This window comes from Bos taurus, chromosome 26 (genome assembly GCF_002263795.3).
Source record: "Bos taurus isolate L1 Dominette 01449 registration number 42190680 breed Hereford chromosome 26, ARS-UCD2.0, whole genome shotgun sequence".
Taxonomy (NCBI): Eukaryota; Metazoa; Chordata; class Mammalia; order Artiodactyla; family Bovidae; genus Bos; species Bos taurus.
The window spans coordinates 5062745-5082122 of NC_037353.1; the positions used below are offsets into that span (position 1 = coordinate 5062745).

The 19378-nt window shown below is 38.0% G+C and overlaps 1 protein-coding gene across 1 annotated transcript in view; it reads left to right on the top strand.

Moving 5' to 3' along the window:
- PCDH15 (protocadherin related 15) overlaps nucleotides 1-19378 on the top strand; it is a 1060244-nt gene that overhangs the window by 553691 nt on the left and 487175 nt on the right. Inside the window, exon 8 of the mRNA XM_059881970.1 lies at nucleotides 17804-17974. Coding sequence (XP_059737953.1) covers nucleotides 17804-17974 — 171 coding nt within the window. The remainder of the gene's footprint in view (nucleotides 1-17803; nucleotides 17975-19378) is intronic.

Sequence of the window (19378 nt, forward strand, 5' to 3'; positions counted from 1 at the left end):
GTTATAGTAAATAAAGAGACTATGGCTTTTCATTGGTTGAGTTGTTGCCAGAATAGAAGAGGTGATGAGCTATGTGTGCTTGCAGACTGTGGGAATGCCCCCTTCTGGTCTCCTCACTACTTAATTGAGGTGAACTTTTTGCAGTTCTTTGGCTGACCTAAAAATTAAATGAACACAACACAGATTAACAGGAGAAAAAACAAATTTAATAATGTATGTGATGCAGTCTTATTAAAAAAAAAAATGAGACTGAAAGAAATGACCAAAGTGAGCTGTCATTTAGACAAGAAAACTACAAATTCGTGAAGAATTTGCAAAGCAAAAGGGCATGGGCTGAGAATATCAAATTAGTGAGTAAGTAATGTGGTAGTTTTACACAGCCTCCTGGCCTCTAAATTCTCTATTTCTGGTGATAATGATGCTTTCTATCCTCCTGGGACAGGGAGAGTTCTTTTCACATGGAAGATTCATGTCCTGCTTTGCTTTCAGGGACACAAATATTGTCAGAATGTCCTCCTTGCACTGCTATTTCTTAAGAAACTTTAACATAAAATACTCAGTATGCCAATGTGACGTATTACGAGGCGACATATCCTTATCTTCTTCAAAACATTTAAATTATATAGATTCAGATATAAAAATTACTTTTCAGAATAACCCTTATCCTGACCTTTCCTCATGTCTACCACACACTGATAAGTGGAATAAGTGCTAATTTTACAGCCATTGTTTCTATTTCTGCCAGTTTCTTGGGCATATTCTGGAGAGTACGACTGAAGTGGAGGAAGATAGAGGTTTAAGAACTATTTAAAAAATTTTCAAGTAATGAAGGCATGTAATGATACTATTTCTGCTTATTAGTACACATAAAATTTAAGGAAATTTAGGTAAATGTCTCAAAAAATAAAAGAGAGTTTCAGAAAAGAAAGAACACACTTCTAAAGTGATTTAGACCAAGGAAAACTTATTGCTGCTATTTTCATTATTGAATAAAGAAATCCAACAGAGTCAAGTTACTAGGATGTGTTTTACAATTCTGGTTGGTGATAGTCCATCTTTCATTAGTGAAGGGAAGCAAGATACACACCTCCAAGGTCTTAGATAACTGAGTTAGGGTCAAAGACTCAGGACAACTCTAATTATTTTGCTTTTTTAAAATTTTCTTTCTCTACTGCAAATACCTGATAAAGTAATGAAAGAGTATGTTATATATATATCTATATATATCTATATCTATGAGTGAATCTGGTGGATGCCTGTAGTCCTTTTGTTAACTTCAAACTACTTGAATATTAAATATGTAAGTGTTAAAAGTCTCTTTATTCCAAGGCTCCTATGATATTGCCAAAAATAAATCTAAACATCAGCATTATTTATTCTTTTGAACTTTTTATTTTGTATTGGGGCATAGCCAATTAAATGTGATAGTATCAGGTTAACTGTGGAGGGACTCAGCCATACATATACATGTATCCATTCTCCACTAAACTCTTCCCCTAGCCAGGCTACCACATAATATTGTACTATACAATAGCTCCTTGTTGGTTATCCATTTTCAATACATTAGTGTGTACATGACTACCTCAAGCTCCCCAACTATCCTTTCCCCCCTGGCAACATAAGTTTGTCTTCTAAGTCTGTGAGTCTCTTTGTGTTTTGTAATGTAAATAAGTTCAGTTGTATCTTTTGGGGTTTTTTTGAGTTCACATATAGGGGATATCATACAATATTTCTCCTCTGTCTTGAACATCAGCATTTTTGTCTCATATTCTTAATAAAACAGGTTTCATATAATTTCACAGTATTTGTTAGGGTTCACATTTTTCCTGGCTCCACTTCACATAACCAATATTTAACTTAATACAGTCCTAAATATAGAGCACATACTGAATGAATTAGAAATTAGCATTTATTTCTAGTTTGATCAAAGAATAGTGAGCAATTAAACTATTTTATAGCAAGAAAGACTTTCAATTAAGTTTAAGGAATTGAAGTCTTACTTATCATTTGATGGTTAGAGGTGTTTATTGCCTGAACATTTTCATAGTTGAAATATTTGCAGTTTTATTAAATTGTGTTTTGTAAAAAAGAATGGATTATGACTGAGTTAGGTGTCTGTGAGTTATTTTTAATATAAAATTTATTTTGAAGTTCTACTAGGCGTATAGATCTTATTTTTGAGTCAAACAAACACAAAAACCAGTTCTTCCTTGCAATACATTGACGAAATTTTCTACTTATTTAATAAATAATTAATCAAAAAACACTGAGGGGCTTTGATATGTCAGGTATCAGGATTCAATAAATTGTGTTATGATCATGTGGACACAGAGGACTGGGGGCTTTAAATAAAGATTGTCACTAAGTATTCAGTGACAAGGTCAATACAACTTCCTTATGAGGCACTGACAGAAAGTTGCAGCTAGGTCAATATTCATCACACTCTGATGAATATTACTTGTGGCTCTCTTGGTTCTATGTTGTAGTTATCTAATGCTTTTAAATTCCTCCATGTCAGTTTTGTGTTGGATTATTCTTTGTATCCCCCACAATTTCTTGCATAACTGCACTCACAAAAGTTGTAGAAGCTAACCAAAGGTTTTGTTGTAGGGAGGAAGCCAAATCTGACTCCAAGTAGGAACTGATTATTTGACTTGCCTTTCATTGCTTTTGTTATTATAATCATACAGAACAGTTTGCCTCACAGAATCATGCCCCTCTGGCTGACTGTTAAAGTATGTTTCTTCAGAACTCTGTCCACTTGTGGATGACAGGAAGGAAGAAATTAACACATACCCTGACTGAGGCTTGCCGTTCTAGTTCAGTTCAGTTCAGTCTCTCAGTTGTGTCCAACTCCTTGCAACCCCATGGACTGCACCACAGAAGGCCTCCCTGTCCACCGCTAACTCCCAGAGCTTGCTCAAACTCATGTCCATTGAGTCGATGATGCCATCCAACCTCTCTCATCCTCTTCTCCTCCTGCCTTCAATTTTTCCCAGCATCAGAGTCTTTTCCAATGAGTCAGTTCTTCACATCAGTAGGCCAAAGTATTGGAGTTTCACTTCAGCATCAGTCCTTCCAATGAGTATTCAGGACTGATTTCCTTTAGGATGGATTGGTTAGACATCCTTGCAGTCCAAGGGACTCTCAACAGTCTTCTCCAACACCACAGTTCAAAAGCATCAATTCTTCAGTGCTCACCTTCCTCTATAGTCCAACTCTCACATCGATGCATGACTACAGGAAAAACTATAGCTTTGACTAGACAAAGCTTTGTTGGCAAAGCAATGTCTCTGCTTTTTAATATACTGTCTAGGTTGGTCATAACTTTCCTTCCAAGGAGTAAGCGTCTTTTAATTTCATGGCTGCATCACCATCTGCAGTGATTTTGGAGCCCAGAAAAATAAAGTCTGGCACTCTTCCACTGTTTCCCCATCTAGTTGCCATGAAGTGGTGGGACCGGATGCCATGATCTTAGTTTTCTGAATGTTGAACTTTAAGCCAGCTTTTTCACTCTCCTCTTTCACTTTCATCAAGAGGCTCCTTAGTTCTTCTTCACTTTCTGCCATAAAGGTGGTGTCATCTGTATATCTGAGGTTATTGATATTTCTCCCAGCAATCTTGATTCCAGTTTGTGCTTCATCCAGCCCTAACCCTAACCCTAATTTTTTTTGGATGTACTCTGCATATAAGTTAAATAAGCAGCGTGATAATATACAGTCTTTCCGTATTTGGAACCAGTCTGTTGTTCCACGTCCAGTTCTAACTGTTGCTTCTTGACCTGCAGATTTCTTGACCATACAGATTTCTCAGGAGGCAGGTCAGGTGGTCCGGTATTCCTATCTCTTTAAGAATTTTCCACAATTTGTTATGCTCCACACAGTCAAAGGCTTTGGCATAGTCAATAAGGCAGAAGTAGATACTTTTCTGGAGCTCTCTTGCTTTTTCAATGATCCAACAGATGTTGACAATTTGGTTTCTGGTTCCACTGCCTTTTCTAAATCCAGCTTGGACATCTGGAAGTTCACGGTTCATGTACTGTTGAAGCCTGGCTTGGAGAATTTTGAGCATTACTTTACTAGTATTTGAGATGTGTGCAATTATGCAGTAAGTAGTCTGAGCATTCCTTAGCATTGCCTTTCTTTGGGATTGAAATGAAAACTGACCTTTTCCAGTCCTGTGGCCACTGCTGAGTTTTCCAAATTTGCTGGCATATTGAGTGTAGCACTTTCACAGAATCATCTTTTAGGATTTAATATAGCTCAACTGGAATTCCATCACCTCCACTAGCTTTATTCATAGTGATGCTTTCTAAGGCCCACTTGACTTCACATTCCAGGATGTCTGGCTCTAGGTGAGTGATCACACCATCATGGTTATCTGGATCATGAAGATCTTTTTTGTGTAATTCTGTGTATTCTTGCCACCTCTTAATATCTTCTGCTTCTGTTAGGTCCGTACCATTTCTGTCCTTTATTGTGCCCATTGTTGCATGAAATGTTCCCTTGGTATCTCTAATTATCTTGAACAGATCTGTAGTCTTTCCCATTGTATTGTTTTCCCTTATTTCTTTGCATTGATCACTGAGGAAGGCTTTCTTATCTTTCCTTGCTATTCTTTGGAACTCTGCATTCAAATGCATATATCTTTCCTTTCCTCCTTTGCCTTTTGCTTCTGTTCTTTTCACGGCTATTTGTAAGACCTCCTCAGACAATTATTTTGCCTTTTTGCATTTCATTTTCTTGGGTATGGTCTTGATCCCTGTCTCCTAGACAAAGTCACAAACCTCCGTACATAGTTCTTCTGGCACTCTGTCTATCAGATCTAATCCCTTGAATCTATTAGTCACTTCCAGTGTATAATCATAAGGGATTTGATTTAGGTCACACCTGAATGGTCTAGTGGTTTTCCCTACTTTCTTCATTTTAAGTCTGAATTTGGCAATAAGGAATTCATGGTCTGTGCCAAAGTCATTCTAGGAGATGTTTTGCAAGATTAATGGCCTTTTTACTTTGCTTCCTCACCTCCCCTCATCTCTAACCTATAAAAAAACCTGGCATCCAGACCCCAATAAGATGGTTATTTTTAGGCACTAGCCTGCCATCTTCTCAGTCTGCTGGCACTCCGATTAAAGTCTCTTCCTTGCCTCATACCCTCGTCTCAGATTCACTGGCCTGTAGTGTAGGGAGCAGATCGAGCTTGGACCTGCTAACAGTTTCATATAATTAAATGTTGAGTGTTAGCAACTTTATAAGTGATATGTGAAATAATGTGCACTGAGAAAATACAAGTTAGACAGTCAAACTTGATTAACTCTTAAAGGAGATGCATCCTTGGTTGCCAGTTACAGACACAGTTTCCTAAACTAGTGATATTTTTAAATGTTTAAACTTTTAAAGTATTATCTTATTTTTAAAATGATAGAAAGGAATAAGGAAGGAAAATAGAATAGAAGGAAGGATTTGAGGGGGGTAGTTTTTAATACATATTGGATTTACACATAGCAATGAATGAAAATATAAACTTAATAAAATCACATAAAATATTTATGGAAATAATTATGCTTTATTTATATGCTCCCAATTTACAATGCTATTTCCTTTATTCAGAAGAGTCACAAAAAGCAAGCATTTTACTAGAAGAGCAAAATATTCCTTTCTTTTTAGCTTTTATTATAATTGTTGGGGGCTTTGTTTAAGGCAATATTTTATGATCAAATTCTGAACTGTGAAAAGAAAATTATGGATTAAAAGCACCTTTCCAAGACTTGCAAGTTAGGAACGTGCACAAGGCCTATTTTCATATCTCTATTTATATTGTATTTATTGGTGACAAATTCTGGAAAATGTCTATCTATATATTAACCAGGTTGGTAGTTTTTCTTAGTGTATTTCACCTGTAGTAGTGAAAAGGAGCAGAATGTGCCAGCATAAAGTGTGTCTCTTTAGCATATATACAAAATATTAATCAGTCAATCTAAGAAAGTTATGAAAAATTTTATTTACCAAAGTGAGGATTATAACCCAGGGACAGCTTCTCAGAGGAGCTATTCTGCCCATCAGAGGTCAAAGCACAGTTACATGTAAGTTTCTGGGACAAAGGGCTATATAATAAATGATATATTATAGACAATTTACACAATCTACATGTACAAAGGGTAATTGACCATTGATCCTCATGACTTCTTCCATGATTAAAAAGGAGGGTTATCTCCTAAGGAGTTGTGACCCTTGATGAGATTAGAAAGAATACTAATTCCTAAGGAGGTATGGTTAACCTACATGTACAGTACACACTGAAGGGGAAGACATTTTCTCATTTGCCTAAATTATTAATTTTATTTCAGCACGCATAAGAATTATTTTGGGCTGAGTAATAAACAAAAAACACAGCAGGCAGAAAAGAAGCTCTAAAAACTAATAGAATTTTCATTTACAAGTAAAAACTCCAATTGTAAAGAGTGTCTTTCTATCTGTACAAAGAAGGCAAGGATGATTCTAAATCTCTAGAAACTTATCAGTGGAGAAGGCTTGCATTTAAATCTGTATAACAAACATACAGAAGAGTCTGAAATGCAGTATATGGGTGCTATCTTAAAAACTTCAGAAATTTCTCAATTCCTTTCCGAGGCAAACCTTTCAACATCAGAGTAATCCAAATCTATGTGCCAACCACTAATGTCTAAGAAGCTGAAGTCAAACAGTTCGTGACAACCTCCCAGAATTTCTAGAGCTTACACTAGAAAAAGATGTCCTTTTCATCATAGGGGAATGGAATTCAAAACTATTGAAATCAAGCAATACCTGGAATAACATGCAAATTTGGCCTTGGGGTACTGAATGAAGCAGGTCAAAGGCTAACATAGTTTTGACAAGAGAACACACTGGTCATAGCAAATACCCTCTTCCAAAAACACAAGAGACAACTCTATACATAGACATCAACAGATGGTTAATACCAAAATCAGACTGATTATATTCTTTCAGCCAAAGATGAAGAAGCTCTATACAGTCAGCAAAAATAAGACCAGAAGCTCTATACAGTCAGCAAAAATAAGACCAGGAGCTGACTGTGGCTCAGAACATGAACTCTTTATTGTAAAATTCAGACTTAAATTGAAGAAAGTAGGGGAACCACTGGGCCATTCAAGTATAAGATACATCAAATCTCTTATGATTATACAGTGGAAGTGACAAATAGATTCAAAGGATTAGATCTGATAGACAGAGTATCTGAAGAACTATGGACAGAGATTCATAACATTGTAACAAGAGGTAGTGACCAAAACTATCCCAAAGAAAAGGAAATTCAAGAAGACAAAGTAATTGTCTGAGGGGGCCTTACAAAAAGTTGAGAAAAGAAGGGAAGCAAAAGGCAAAGGAGAAAAAGAAAGATACACCCATATGAATGCAGAGTTCCAAAGAATAGCAAGGAGAGATATGGAAGGCCTTTTTCAATGAACAATGCAAAGAATAGAGGAAAACAATAAAATTGAAAAGATTAGAGATCTCTTCAAGAAAATTGGAGATATCAAGGGAGCATTTCATGAAAATTTAGACACAATAAAGGGCAAAAATGGCAAGGACCTAACAAAAACAGAAGAGATTAAAAAGAGATGCAAGAATACACAGAACTGTACAAAAAAAGGTGCTAATGCCCAGGATAATCACAATGGTGTGGTCACTCACCTAGAGCCAGACATCCTGGAGCATGAAGTCAAGTGGACCTTATGAAGCATTGTTCTGAATAAAGCTAGTGGAGGTGATGGAATTCCAGCTGAGCTATTTAAAATCCTAAAAGATGATGCTGTGAAAGTGCTGCACCCAATATGCCAGCAAATTTGGGAAATTCATCAGTGACCACAGGACTAGAAAATGTCAGTTTTCATTCCAATCCCAAAGAAGGGCAGTGCCAAAGAATGTTCAAACTACCTCACAGTTACACTCATTTCACAAGCCAGCAGGCTAATGCTTCAAGCTAGGCTTCAACCGAACATGAACGGAGAACTTCCAGATGTTCAAGCTGGATTTAGAAAAGGCAGAGGAACCAGAGATCAAATTGCCAACATTCACTGGATCATAAAGAAAGCAAAGAAACTCCAGAAGAATATCTACTTATTCTTCATTGACTACACTAAAGCCTTTTACTGTGTAGACCACAACAAACTGTAGAGAATTTTTAAAGAGATGGGAATACCAGACCACCTTGCCTGCCTCCTGACAAGAAGCAACAGTGAGAACTGGACATGAAAAAATGGACAGATTCAAAATTGGGAAAGCAGTATATCAAGGCTGTATATTGTCACCCTGCTCATTTAACTTGCAAGCAGAGTACATCATGTGAAATACCAGGCTGGATGAATCAAAAGCTGGAATCAAGATTGCTAGGAAAAATATCAAAACCCTCAGATAGGCAGATGATACCACTCTAACGGCAGAAAATGAAGAGGAACTAAAGAGTCTCTTAAAAGTGAAAGATGAGAGTGAAAAAGCTGACTTAAAACTCACCATTCAAAGAAGTAAGATCATGGCATCCAGTTCCATAACTTCATGGCAAATAGAAGGGGAAGTAGTAGAAGCAGTGACAGATTTTATTTTCTTAGTTTCCAAAATCACCAGGACCTGTGACTGAGCCATGAAATTGAAAGATGCTTGCTCTTTGCCCTGACAGATATAGTAAATCTTGACAGTATTAAGAACAGAGACATCATTTTGCCAACAAAGATCCATTTAATCAAATCTGTCTTTTCCATAGTTATGTATGGATGTAAAAGTTGGATCATGAAAGAGGCTGAGTGCTGAAACACTGATGTTTTTGAATTGTTCTGGAGAAGAGTCTCAAGAGTCCCATAGTTTGCAAAGAGTTCAAACTGAAACAGGAGGGAAGGGGACAGGGTACAACATTTGAAAGAATTTCATACCCCAAGACAAAGCATAAATCTATTAGAATCAAATGGGTCCAAGATGGCATACAAGTCACCTTCAACTAGACCTTGATCTTCAATCAGCAAGCTAAATGACATATCCAGAGGAGCCATGACAGGTCAAGGCACCAAAAGACCAAAATACAGGTGGTGGCCCAATTTTCTCTACCCTTTCCCCCAAATGATTGGAATAATCTTCCCACTTAGCCTATGAAATTACCCAGCTCTTAAAAACTAACTATGCCATATCTCAAAGCAGCTGCACTCACCCCATGTAATGGCCCACACTCTGTCTATGGAGTGTGCTTCTCTCTGAATAAATCCACTTCTTACCTACCCCTTTGTTTCTATTTCTATGATGAAACATCAAGAACCTAAGCTTCACTAGGTCCTGAAACCAGGTCTGTGGTCTCAGTTGGAAGACTGTGGGTATTGTCTGAGTTGAAGTCCAAGCCACGGGGGTTTGAGTACCAAACTAGGTTTTGGTTAGATTTGAGTCCTGGCTCATGGATTCAAGTCCCAAACTGAGGTAAACAGTTTCAAAACCAGTCAGTCCTAAAGGAAATTAACTTTTAACATTCATTGGAAGGACTGATGCTGAAACTCCAATTCTTTGGCCACCTGACGCGAAGAGCTGACTCATTGGAAAAGACCCTGATGCTTGGAAAGAATGGAGGCAAAAGGAAAAGAGGGTGGAGGATGATGAAATGGGAATCAGAAGTTTGGTTAATAGAGCCTAAGAAAGAACTTCACAGTAAAGAAAGAACACTCACAGTGACAAGTGAATACGATTTATTAAAGAGAAGGAATGTACAAAGCTCTCAGCATAGACATTGAGAGGGGATAAAGAGTCCCCCAAAAGTGGGACTTAAAACAGTTTATATCCTTGCCAGTATTAATCTGTACATTTTTGATTGGCTCCTGTCCTTAAAATACATCATTTCTAACCTATCATTTTAAAGGTCAAAATGTTTAGCTTAAAATCTTTATGGCTTCTCTTGATCCTCAGATTAAGTCATCACCCTTTTTCATGCCTCCTGGTCATTTTGCAATGGACCTGATGTATGGGCTAAAAGATTAATGATCAACAGTTGTTTTTCCCTCAGGCATATGAAACAGAAGTTAATTACTGCCCTCCCTGGATCTGAGTGCTAATAGTTTATCAGACCAAGGATACATTCCAGGAATTTGGAACAAAGGGTATAACTTTAGGTTAATGGAGGGAGATATTTATTGAAAACCAGCTCTCAGAGTATTACACTGACTGCCTTCAAGGAAATGATGAGATAGGATCACTGACTCAGTGGACATGAATTTGAGAAAACTCAAGAGACAGTGAAGGTCAGGGAAGCCTGGCCTGTTACATTCCATGTATTGCAAACATGGACATGACTTAACAACTGAACAATACCATTCCTCTAGACTGAATTCTTACCCTTGAGAAAGGTAAGAACCAAGGAAATGACCATTGGAATGTGGCACATCCAATATCACATAAAATGGTATTACTTCAATATCTTTCTTAAATTTTAATTGACACTGTCTTTTTTGCAAACTACATTCTACACAATTGTAGAGGTGGGAAAATTTTTCCATTCTACCCTTCTAGGTTCTTTGGTTGGTCTAATAATCACATGGCTATAAAACAGATTAATGGAAAAAAGACAAAGTTGTATCACATATATGACTTCCCCCGTGGCCTGGATGGTAAAGAATCTGTAATGCAGAAGACGTGGTTTCAATCCCTGGCTTAGGATACCTTGGAGAAGGGAATGGCTGCCCATTTCAGTATTCTTGTCTGGAGAATTTCATGGACAGGGGAGCCTGGGGGGCTTTTCAGTCCATGGGGCCTCAAAGAGTCAGATGCGACTAACACATACACATACTTTTTATATATGGGGGATACTCAGGAAAACAGGGTAACTCCTCCCCAGTATGGCAGAAGCCCTCACCTTAAGTGTCATCTTTAGCTAAACACAGAAGATATTGAGGGTAGAAGTTTAGTTAAGGGAAGTTAGGTGGCAGAGTGGTAAAGAATCTGCCTACCATTGCAGGAGACATGGGTTTGATCCCTGGGTCCATCCCCTGGAGAAGGAAATGGCAACACACTCCATTCTTGCCTGTAAAATTTCATGGATCCTGGAGGCCTAATTCCATAGGGTTGCAAAAGAATCAGACAGAACTTAAGAGAGTAAACAACAACAAAAGTTGATATGCATATTTCAGTTGCTAGTGATAAGATCATCTCCCTCTTCAAGGTATAACCAAGGAGACATCTTTACAAAAGATTTCCCTTGTATATGTAAATGTCCCTTACAAAAGGCTGACTATTTCTCAGTTTTCAAAGCTTCCTTTGTGCTTTCAGTTTCTTAAAAATAATCAGCCTAAAATAATCATATTTGGGGATGGCAAATTCTACTCCCCTATATAATTTAAAATAGTAGGTTTGATGTGTTTTCTAAAAAAAAAGAAAAAAAAGTTAAATTAAGACTTTTCTATTTATACTCAATTCATAGGTTTATAGTATAATTTAAAATTCTTATTTGTAGACAAAAATTATCTCACATGTCATTTGCTACCCCTAGTATATGTTAAACTGTACTAGATATAATAGACAAACATGGAAAATTTAAAACATTTAAAGAAAATGAAAAGTGAAAGTGAAGTCGCTCAGTCATGTCCGACTCTTTTCAACCCCATGGACTGTAGCCTACCAGGCTCCTCCCTCCATGGGATTCTCCAGGCAAGAGTACTAGAGTGGGTTGCCATTTCCTTCTCCAGGGGAACTTCCCAACCCAGGGATCAAACCTGGGTGTCCCGCATTCCAGGCAGATGCTCTAACCTCTGAGCCACCAGGGATTCAAAACAGTTAAAGGAGGACTTAAAAAAATTATATAAAATTATATACTTATATATTTAACCAATCAAGAGAATTCCCTGGAAAGCCAGTGGTTAGGAATCTGCTCCCTTACTGCCAAGAGCCTGGAATCAACCTCTAGTTGGAGAACTAAGATCCCACAAGATATGCAATGAGGCCAAAAGTTAATAATAAATTTTAAGAAGTAAATAAAAATTTAACCAATCATGATTATCAGTACAATCTCAATATGTTCATTCTGTTCTTGAGAAAGAAAAATGTTTTTCTCTGTCCTCTTAGATTTACTAATCAGAGACTTTTGTATTAGACTGACCAAAACCAAAATAAAACAAAACCCAAGGGCTTTCCTGGTGGTCCAGTGGTTAAAAAACTGCCTTGCAGTGCAGGGGACACAGGTTCAATTCCTGGTCCAGGAAGATCTCATATGGTTCAGAGCAACTAACCCTGTGCACCACTGAAACAAGAAATCAAGTTCTTGTTCATGGAGAACTTCATGAACATGCAAACCCTCACCCAAGCAGAGTTTATATTAAAGGAGAGAGAAGTATAAAGCTCCCAGCACAGACACTGAGAAGAGGTGACATGACCCAAAAGGTGGCTTAAAACTCAACATTCAGAAAAAAAGATCACGGCATACAGTCCCATCACTTTATAGCAAATAGACGGGGGAACAATGGAAATAGTGACAGACTATTTTCTTGGGCTCCAAAATAACTGCAGATGGTGATTGCAGCCATGAAATTAAAAGTCACTTGCTCCTTGGAAGAAAACGAAGATGGGAATCTGAGTTCTTGTCTGAAGAATGGAATCCATAAACAGGCAACATTCACAGTAGTAAGAAAATAGGATTTATTAAAGCAGAGGAAAGTCCAAAGCTCTCAGCATAGATACTGAGAGGGCGTATAGAGTCCCCCCAAGGTGGGACTTAGAGAAGTTTTTATATCCTTTCTTAAATCACAGTATTTCTAACCAATTAATTTAAAGATCAAGATACTTAGCATCTTTATGCCTTCTCTTGATCCTTGGATTAAGTCACCACCCTTTTTGATACCCTCTGGCCATTTTACAATAAAACAGATGTATGGGCTTATGAACCAGAGATCAAATTGCCAAAATCCATTGGATCATCTAACGGCTTTTCCAGCAGTCATAAATGAATGTGAGAGTTGGACTATAAAGAAAGCTGAGCACTAATGAATTGATGTTTCTGAACTGTGGTGTTGGAGAAGACTCTTGAGAGTCCCTTGGACTGCAAGGAAATCTAACCAGTCCATCCTAAAGGAGATCAGTCCTGGGTGTTCATTGGAAGGACTGATGCTGGAGCTGAAACTCCAATACTTTGGCCACCCCATGCAAAGAGTTGACTCATTGAAAAAGACCCTGATGCTGAGAGGGATTGGGGGCAGAAGGAGAAGGGGACAACAGAGGATGAGATGGTTGGATGGAATCACCAACCCAATGGACATGAGTTTGAGTAAACTCTGGGAGTTGGTGATGGACAGGGAAGCTTGGTGAGCTGCAGTCCATAGGGTCACAAAGAGTCAGACATGACTGAGCAACTGAATTGAACTGAACTGATTGCGTAATCGAAAAAGCAAGAGAGTTCCAGAAAAACTACACCAAAGACTTTGACTGTGTAGATTGAAACAAACTGTGGAAAATTCTTAAAGAAATGGGAATATCCGACCACCTGACCTGTCTCCTGAGAAATCTGTATGGTCAAGAAATCTGCAGGTCAAGAAGCAACAGTTAGAACTGGACATGTAACAACATACTGGTTACAAATAGGGAAAGGAGTATGTCAAGGCTATATATTGTCACCTTGCTTATTTAGCTTATGTGCAGAGTACATCATGTGAAATGCCGGGCTGGATAAAGCACAGGCTGGAATCAAGATTGCTGGGAGAAATATCAATAACCTCAGATATACAGATGACACCACCTTATGGCAGAAAGTGAAGAAGAACTAAAGAGCCTCTTGATGAAAGTGAAAGAGGAGAGTGAAAAAGTTGATTTAAAACTCAACATTCAGAAAACTAAAATCATGACATCCAGTCCCATCACCTCATGGCAAATAGATGGGGAAACAACGGAAACAGTGACAGACTTTATTCTCCTGGGCTCCAAAATCATTGCAGGTGGTGACTGAAGCTATGAAATTAAAAGATGCTTGTTGCTTGGAAGAAAAGCTATGACTGACCTAGACAGCATATTAAAAAGCAGAGATATTACTTTGCCATGACTGAACTTAATTGAACTGATTGGCTTAGGATTAATGATCACCAGTTGTTTTTCCCCCAAGCATATGGAATATAATTTAATTACTGCCCTTTCCTGGATCTGAGTGCTAATAATCTATCAGACTAAAGACATATTCCAGGAATTTAGGACAATGGACCAGGATATTTACTGAAAACAAGACTGAGGTCTCAGAGTTCTATACTGACTGCTCAGTAATTTCTACCTCAAAACCTAGACAGCATATTAAAAAGCAAAGATACTACTTTGCCAGCAAAGGTCCATATATTCAAAGCTATGGCTTTTCCAGTAGTCATGTATGAATTGTGAGAGTTGGACCATAAAGAAAGCTGAGCACCGAAGAATTGATGCTTTTGAACTGTGGTGTTGAAGAGGACTCTTGAGAGTCCTTTTGACTGCAAGGAGATCAAACCAGTCAGTCCTAAAGGAAATCAACCCTGAATGTTCATTGGAAGGACTGATGCTGAAGCTGAAGCGCCAATACTTTGGCTACCTGATGTGAAGGGTTAACTCATTAGACAAGACTCTGATGCTTGCAAAGATTGAAGGCAAGAAAAGAAGGGGATGACAGAGGATGAGATGGTTGGATGGCATCACTGATTCAATGGACATGAGTTTGAGCAAGCTCTGGGAAGCCTGGCGTGCTGCAGTCCATGGGGTCACAATGAGTTGGAAATGACTGAGTGGCTGAACTGAACTGAACTATAGCAGTTTATATCTTTACCAGTATTGATATATTCATTTTTGATTGGCTCACGTCCCTGATGAATGTAATTTCTGATCAATTAGTTTGAAAGTCCCTATTTCCAGTCTATCATTTTTATGGCTTATTTTTTAATCCCCCTGTGCTTGGGTTTTCATAGACACTGAGTTATCATCCCACAACCCTTTCTCATGACTGCAGGCCATCTTTCAAAGACCAAATAGGGACCAGATGTATGGGCTAAAAGTTAATGGTCCACCATATGTTTTCTGTCTTGACAAGTTGGTCAACAATTTACTGAATGTTTTGTCTTGCGTCTGGATGTCTTATGACCTGCCAGACCAAGGACACATTCCTCTAAAAGTCAGGAAATTGGAACAAAGGGTATAGCTTTAGGTTAATGGAGAGAGATGTTTGTATGAGAGAAAGAGTTGGATTTAAAAAAGAACTGGAGTCTCATCCCTACAATGACAGCCTTGCAATTTCTTAGTTAGTTTTCAGTGGCTCAGTAATGTTTGACTCTTTTCAACCCCATGGACTGCAGCACACCAGCCTTCCCTGTCTATCACCAACTCCTGGAGCTTGCTCAAACTCATGTCTGTTGAGTTGATGATGCCGTCCAACCATCTCATCCTCTTTCATGTCCTTCTTCTCCTTCCTTCAATCTTTCCCAGCATCAGGGTCTTTTCCAATGAGTCAGTTCTTCGCATCAGGTGGCATAAGTATTAGATATCTACCTCCCCACAATAATTGAGTCTGTACTTTAGAGCCTGGGGACCTCAACTACTGAGACCACATGCAGCAACTACTGAAGCCTGAGTGCCCTAGAGCCCATGCTCCACAACTAGAGAAACCACCACAGTGAGAAGGCCACACACTACAGCTGGAGAGTAGCTCCCACTCTCCACAACTAGAGAAAGCCCCCTATCTGCAAGGAATCAGATCCATCACAGCCATAAATAAATAAATAAATATAAAAATATATATATATAGAAAACCCCCAAACAGATTAACAAGTGAAAAGAATAAGGTATTGTTATATGTGTAAGAAAGCAAGCAAATGAAGTTGCTTCCTAAGCAGCTAAAGAATGAGTAGGTTTCTAGGGAATAAGCAGGAGGTAAAGAAAGTTTGTGATGATGTTTGTTTATGTCGATTCTAGTGTTTTTCTTCTCTTTGTTTCTTTTCTCATGGCTATAAAACTCCCCCAGAGAACACTTTCATGGCAGCTTCACTTGCAAATGTTTCTGCTTTTAATAAATTAAGGGAAACTCTAAAAAGGCTTCTTTCTGGGTATGATCAATCTCTAATGTCTTTAATTTAATTTAAAATAATTTGTAAATAATAATTTGATAAATTAAACATCAAAGAATACAAGAGTTTTTACCAAACTCATGTTCTGCTGCTTGCCACTTGAAAGGTAATGCTCAACAGACAGTTGTTGTTAGGAAAAGAAAGGTTGCTTTATTCAGGAGTCAGGAAAGCTGGAAGAAGACAGAGTTGTGTCCAGGAACCAATAGTAAATATTCTGCTCTATCATGAAAGTTTTTAAAGGGAGAAAGGGGAAACTTATCACAGATAATCATTTGGGTAGGAATCAGAGTCTTTGTTACTGTCCACTCTGTGCAGTCTTCTTTCTGATTGACTGGTGTTGAGATAACAGGATGGTATTCTAGGAATCTTGTACTCACCTGAAGTTACAATTCTCCACCTAGTGGGGTCTTGGTTCCTGGAGAAGAACTCAAAGATATTGTTATACATATTACTTGAGGGGGAACCAGGTTTTACTTTATCACTGCACTATTATTTCTTGATTGCACTTCCTTTGTTTCTGCATTCCCTCACTCTTCTAATTAGCAATTGTTTGAATCTCCCTTTGGAACTCAGGGAAGGTCAAAGAAGCTGAATGAAATCTATTTCCTACAAATAAGAAATGGGGAACACTGAACAGGATTTGTACCTGGTAAGGCCCCACAAGGTCCTAGTTGGTTTGAGAGTCATAAAGATATTGCATTCAAGAAAGGTTGCCCTTGCAAAATTGCATCAATAGAGCTTCTGCTTCCCTAGATCTTACCAAAGAACACTTTGCAACCCATAAGAATGGAAAAACAAAACAGACAATAAAATAAAATAAAATCTGTGATCTCTGGCAATATTGTGGTTAGTGGAAAAGAGGAAAAATGGAAATATAATTCTCATTACTGATACAAGGATACATTTCTCAGAAATTATAGTTTTTTAGAGTCTCAAAGAATGAAGAAATGAAACAATTGTCATTTATAAACTTGGAAACAAGTTATTTTAGTGATGCCAGAAGAGAGAAGGAAGGAGAGAAGGAAGGTTCTCAAAATATACTTTGTGACAGGCAATCTTATATGAAACATACAAATACATTTTCCAATGAGTATAGCAGATCTTGTGGGTCTTCTTTCCTTCCTTTTATTCACCTCTTCATTTAATTTTTCTTCTTTTTCTTCTCTCTCTCTCTCCCCCCACTTTTTTAAAATGAGCAACATTTATTTCATAAACTTAAATTTCTTGAAGCATCATAAATAAAATAAAATAAAATAAAATACTGGAGTGGGGACAGAAGTGAAGAAATCAAGAGTCATCTTGATTGTTAACTTGTTTGTTAACTGTCTTCTCAAAGGAAAAGTAAACATTTATGTATCTTCATGATGGGAGATGGTTTCACGACTTGGAGAAAACCTTCATGGAAGTTAGGCTCCTATCCTCCTACAGGGACTGGGAGATATTAATATAAGCTCTATTTTCCTTGATTATTACACTTCAAATGGATAATTCTTAGATCCTGGAGAAAGAGTCCTGGATATAAAACTTGTAAAAGTTTGAGCTAGAAGAAGGTTGAGACCTCAAAGGGGCAGAGAAAGTATTTACACATGCAAGTTTTCTAAAGTAAATGCTCTAAGAAAAGGGAGGTCAGATGCCTACAGTCAGGAAGAAATGTGTCTATGGTGTAACCAAGCTGGAGGGAACATTGAGTACATCTTATGTTCTTTTTCTTTTCTCCCTCTCTCACAGGACCGTGCACAAAACCTAAATGAACGGCGAACCACCACCACCACCCTCACAGTGGACATTCTGGATGGAGATGACCTGGGTCCAATGTTTCTTCCATGTGTCCTCGTGCCAAACACTCGTGACTGTCGCCCACTCACCTATCAAGCTGCCATACCTGAGCTGAGAACTCCAGTAAGCATATTCTCATCTTTTCCTCTTCACTTCTACCTCTGTGACCCCCAGTGAGATCCTGTTCAAATATTTTGAACACATATGTGGTGAAAATAGTGTGCTTTTCTAAATGGATATTGGAAAATAGTTTATGTCCAAAACCATTTTGAGACAGTATGGGTAAATTTGTATTCATAATGTCTAATTATATAATTGAAGGAATGTCATGAAGTAACATGGCAGAAGATGAAATGGTTAGATAGCATCACCAACTTAATGGACATGAATTTGTGCAAACTTCAGGAAACAGTGAAGGACGCGGAAGCCTAGTGTCCATGCGGTCACAAATAGTCAGACACAATTGAGCGAGTGAACAACAACCTCAAGTAGCAGCCCATTTGACTCTGCTTTTTTTTTCCCCATGTATGCTAAGTCGCTTCAGTCATGTCCGACTCTGTGGGACCCCATAGACGGCAGCCCACGAGGCTCCCCCGTCCCTGGGATTCTCCAAGCAACAACACTGGAGTGGGTTGCCATTTCCTTCTCCAATGCATGAAAGTGAAAAGTGAAAGTGAAGTCACTCAGTCATGTCCGACTCTTCACGACCCCATGAACTGCAGCCCACCAGGCTCCTCCATCCATGGGATTTTCCAGGGAAGAGTACTGGAGTGGGGTGCCATTGCCTTCTCCGTCCCCATGTAAAAAGCATAACAAAGATCAGTTGACATCATATACTTGGAAACTCCCAGAAATAACCCCAGCATTTTCTTTAATTCACTTGTCAACATTCAGCCCTTTCACCAGTGTTTTATAGTTTTCTATATATAGGTCTTTAGTTTCTTTAGGTAGATATATTCCTAAGTATTTTATTCTTTCCGTTGCAATGGCGAATGGAATTGTTTCCTTAATTTCTCTTTCAGTTTTCTCATTATTAGTGTATAGGAATGCAAGGGATTTCTGTGTGTTGATTTTATATCCTGCAACTTTACTATAATCATTGATTAGTTCTAGTAATTTTCTGGTGGAGTCTTTAGGGTTTTCTATGTAAAGGATCATGTCATCTGCAAACAGTGAGAGTTTTACTTCTTCTTTTCCAATTTGGATTCCTTTTATTTCTTTTTCTGCTCTGATTGCTGTGGCCAAAACTTCCAAAACTATGTTGAATAGTAATGGAGAAAGTGGGCACCCTTGTCTTGTTCCTGACTTTAGAGGAAATGCTTTCAATTTTTCACCATTGAGGATAATGTTTGCTGTGGGTTTGTCATATATAGCTTTTATTATGTTGAGGTATGTTCCTTCTATTCCTGCTTTCTGGAGAGTTCTTATCATTAATGGATGTTGAATTTTGTCAAAGGCTTTCTCTGCATCTATTGAGATAATCATATGGTTTTTGTTTTTCAATTTGTTAATGTGGTGTATACATTG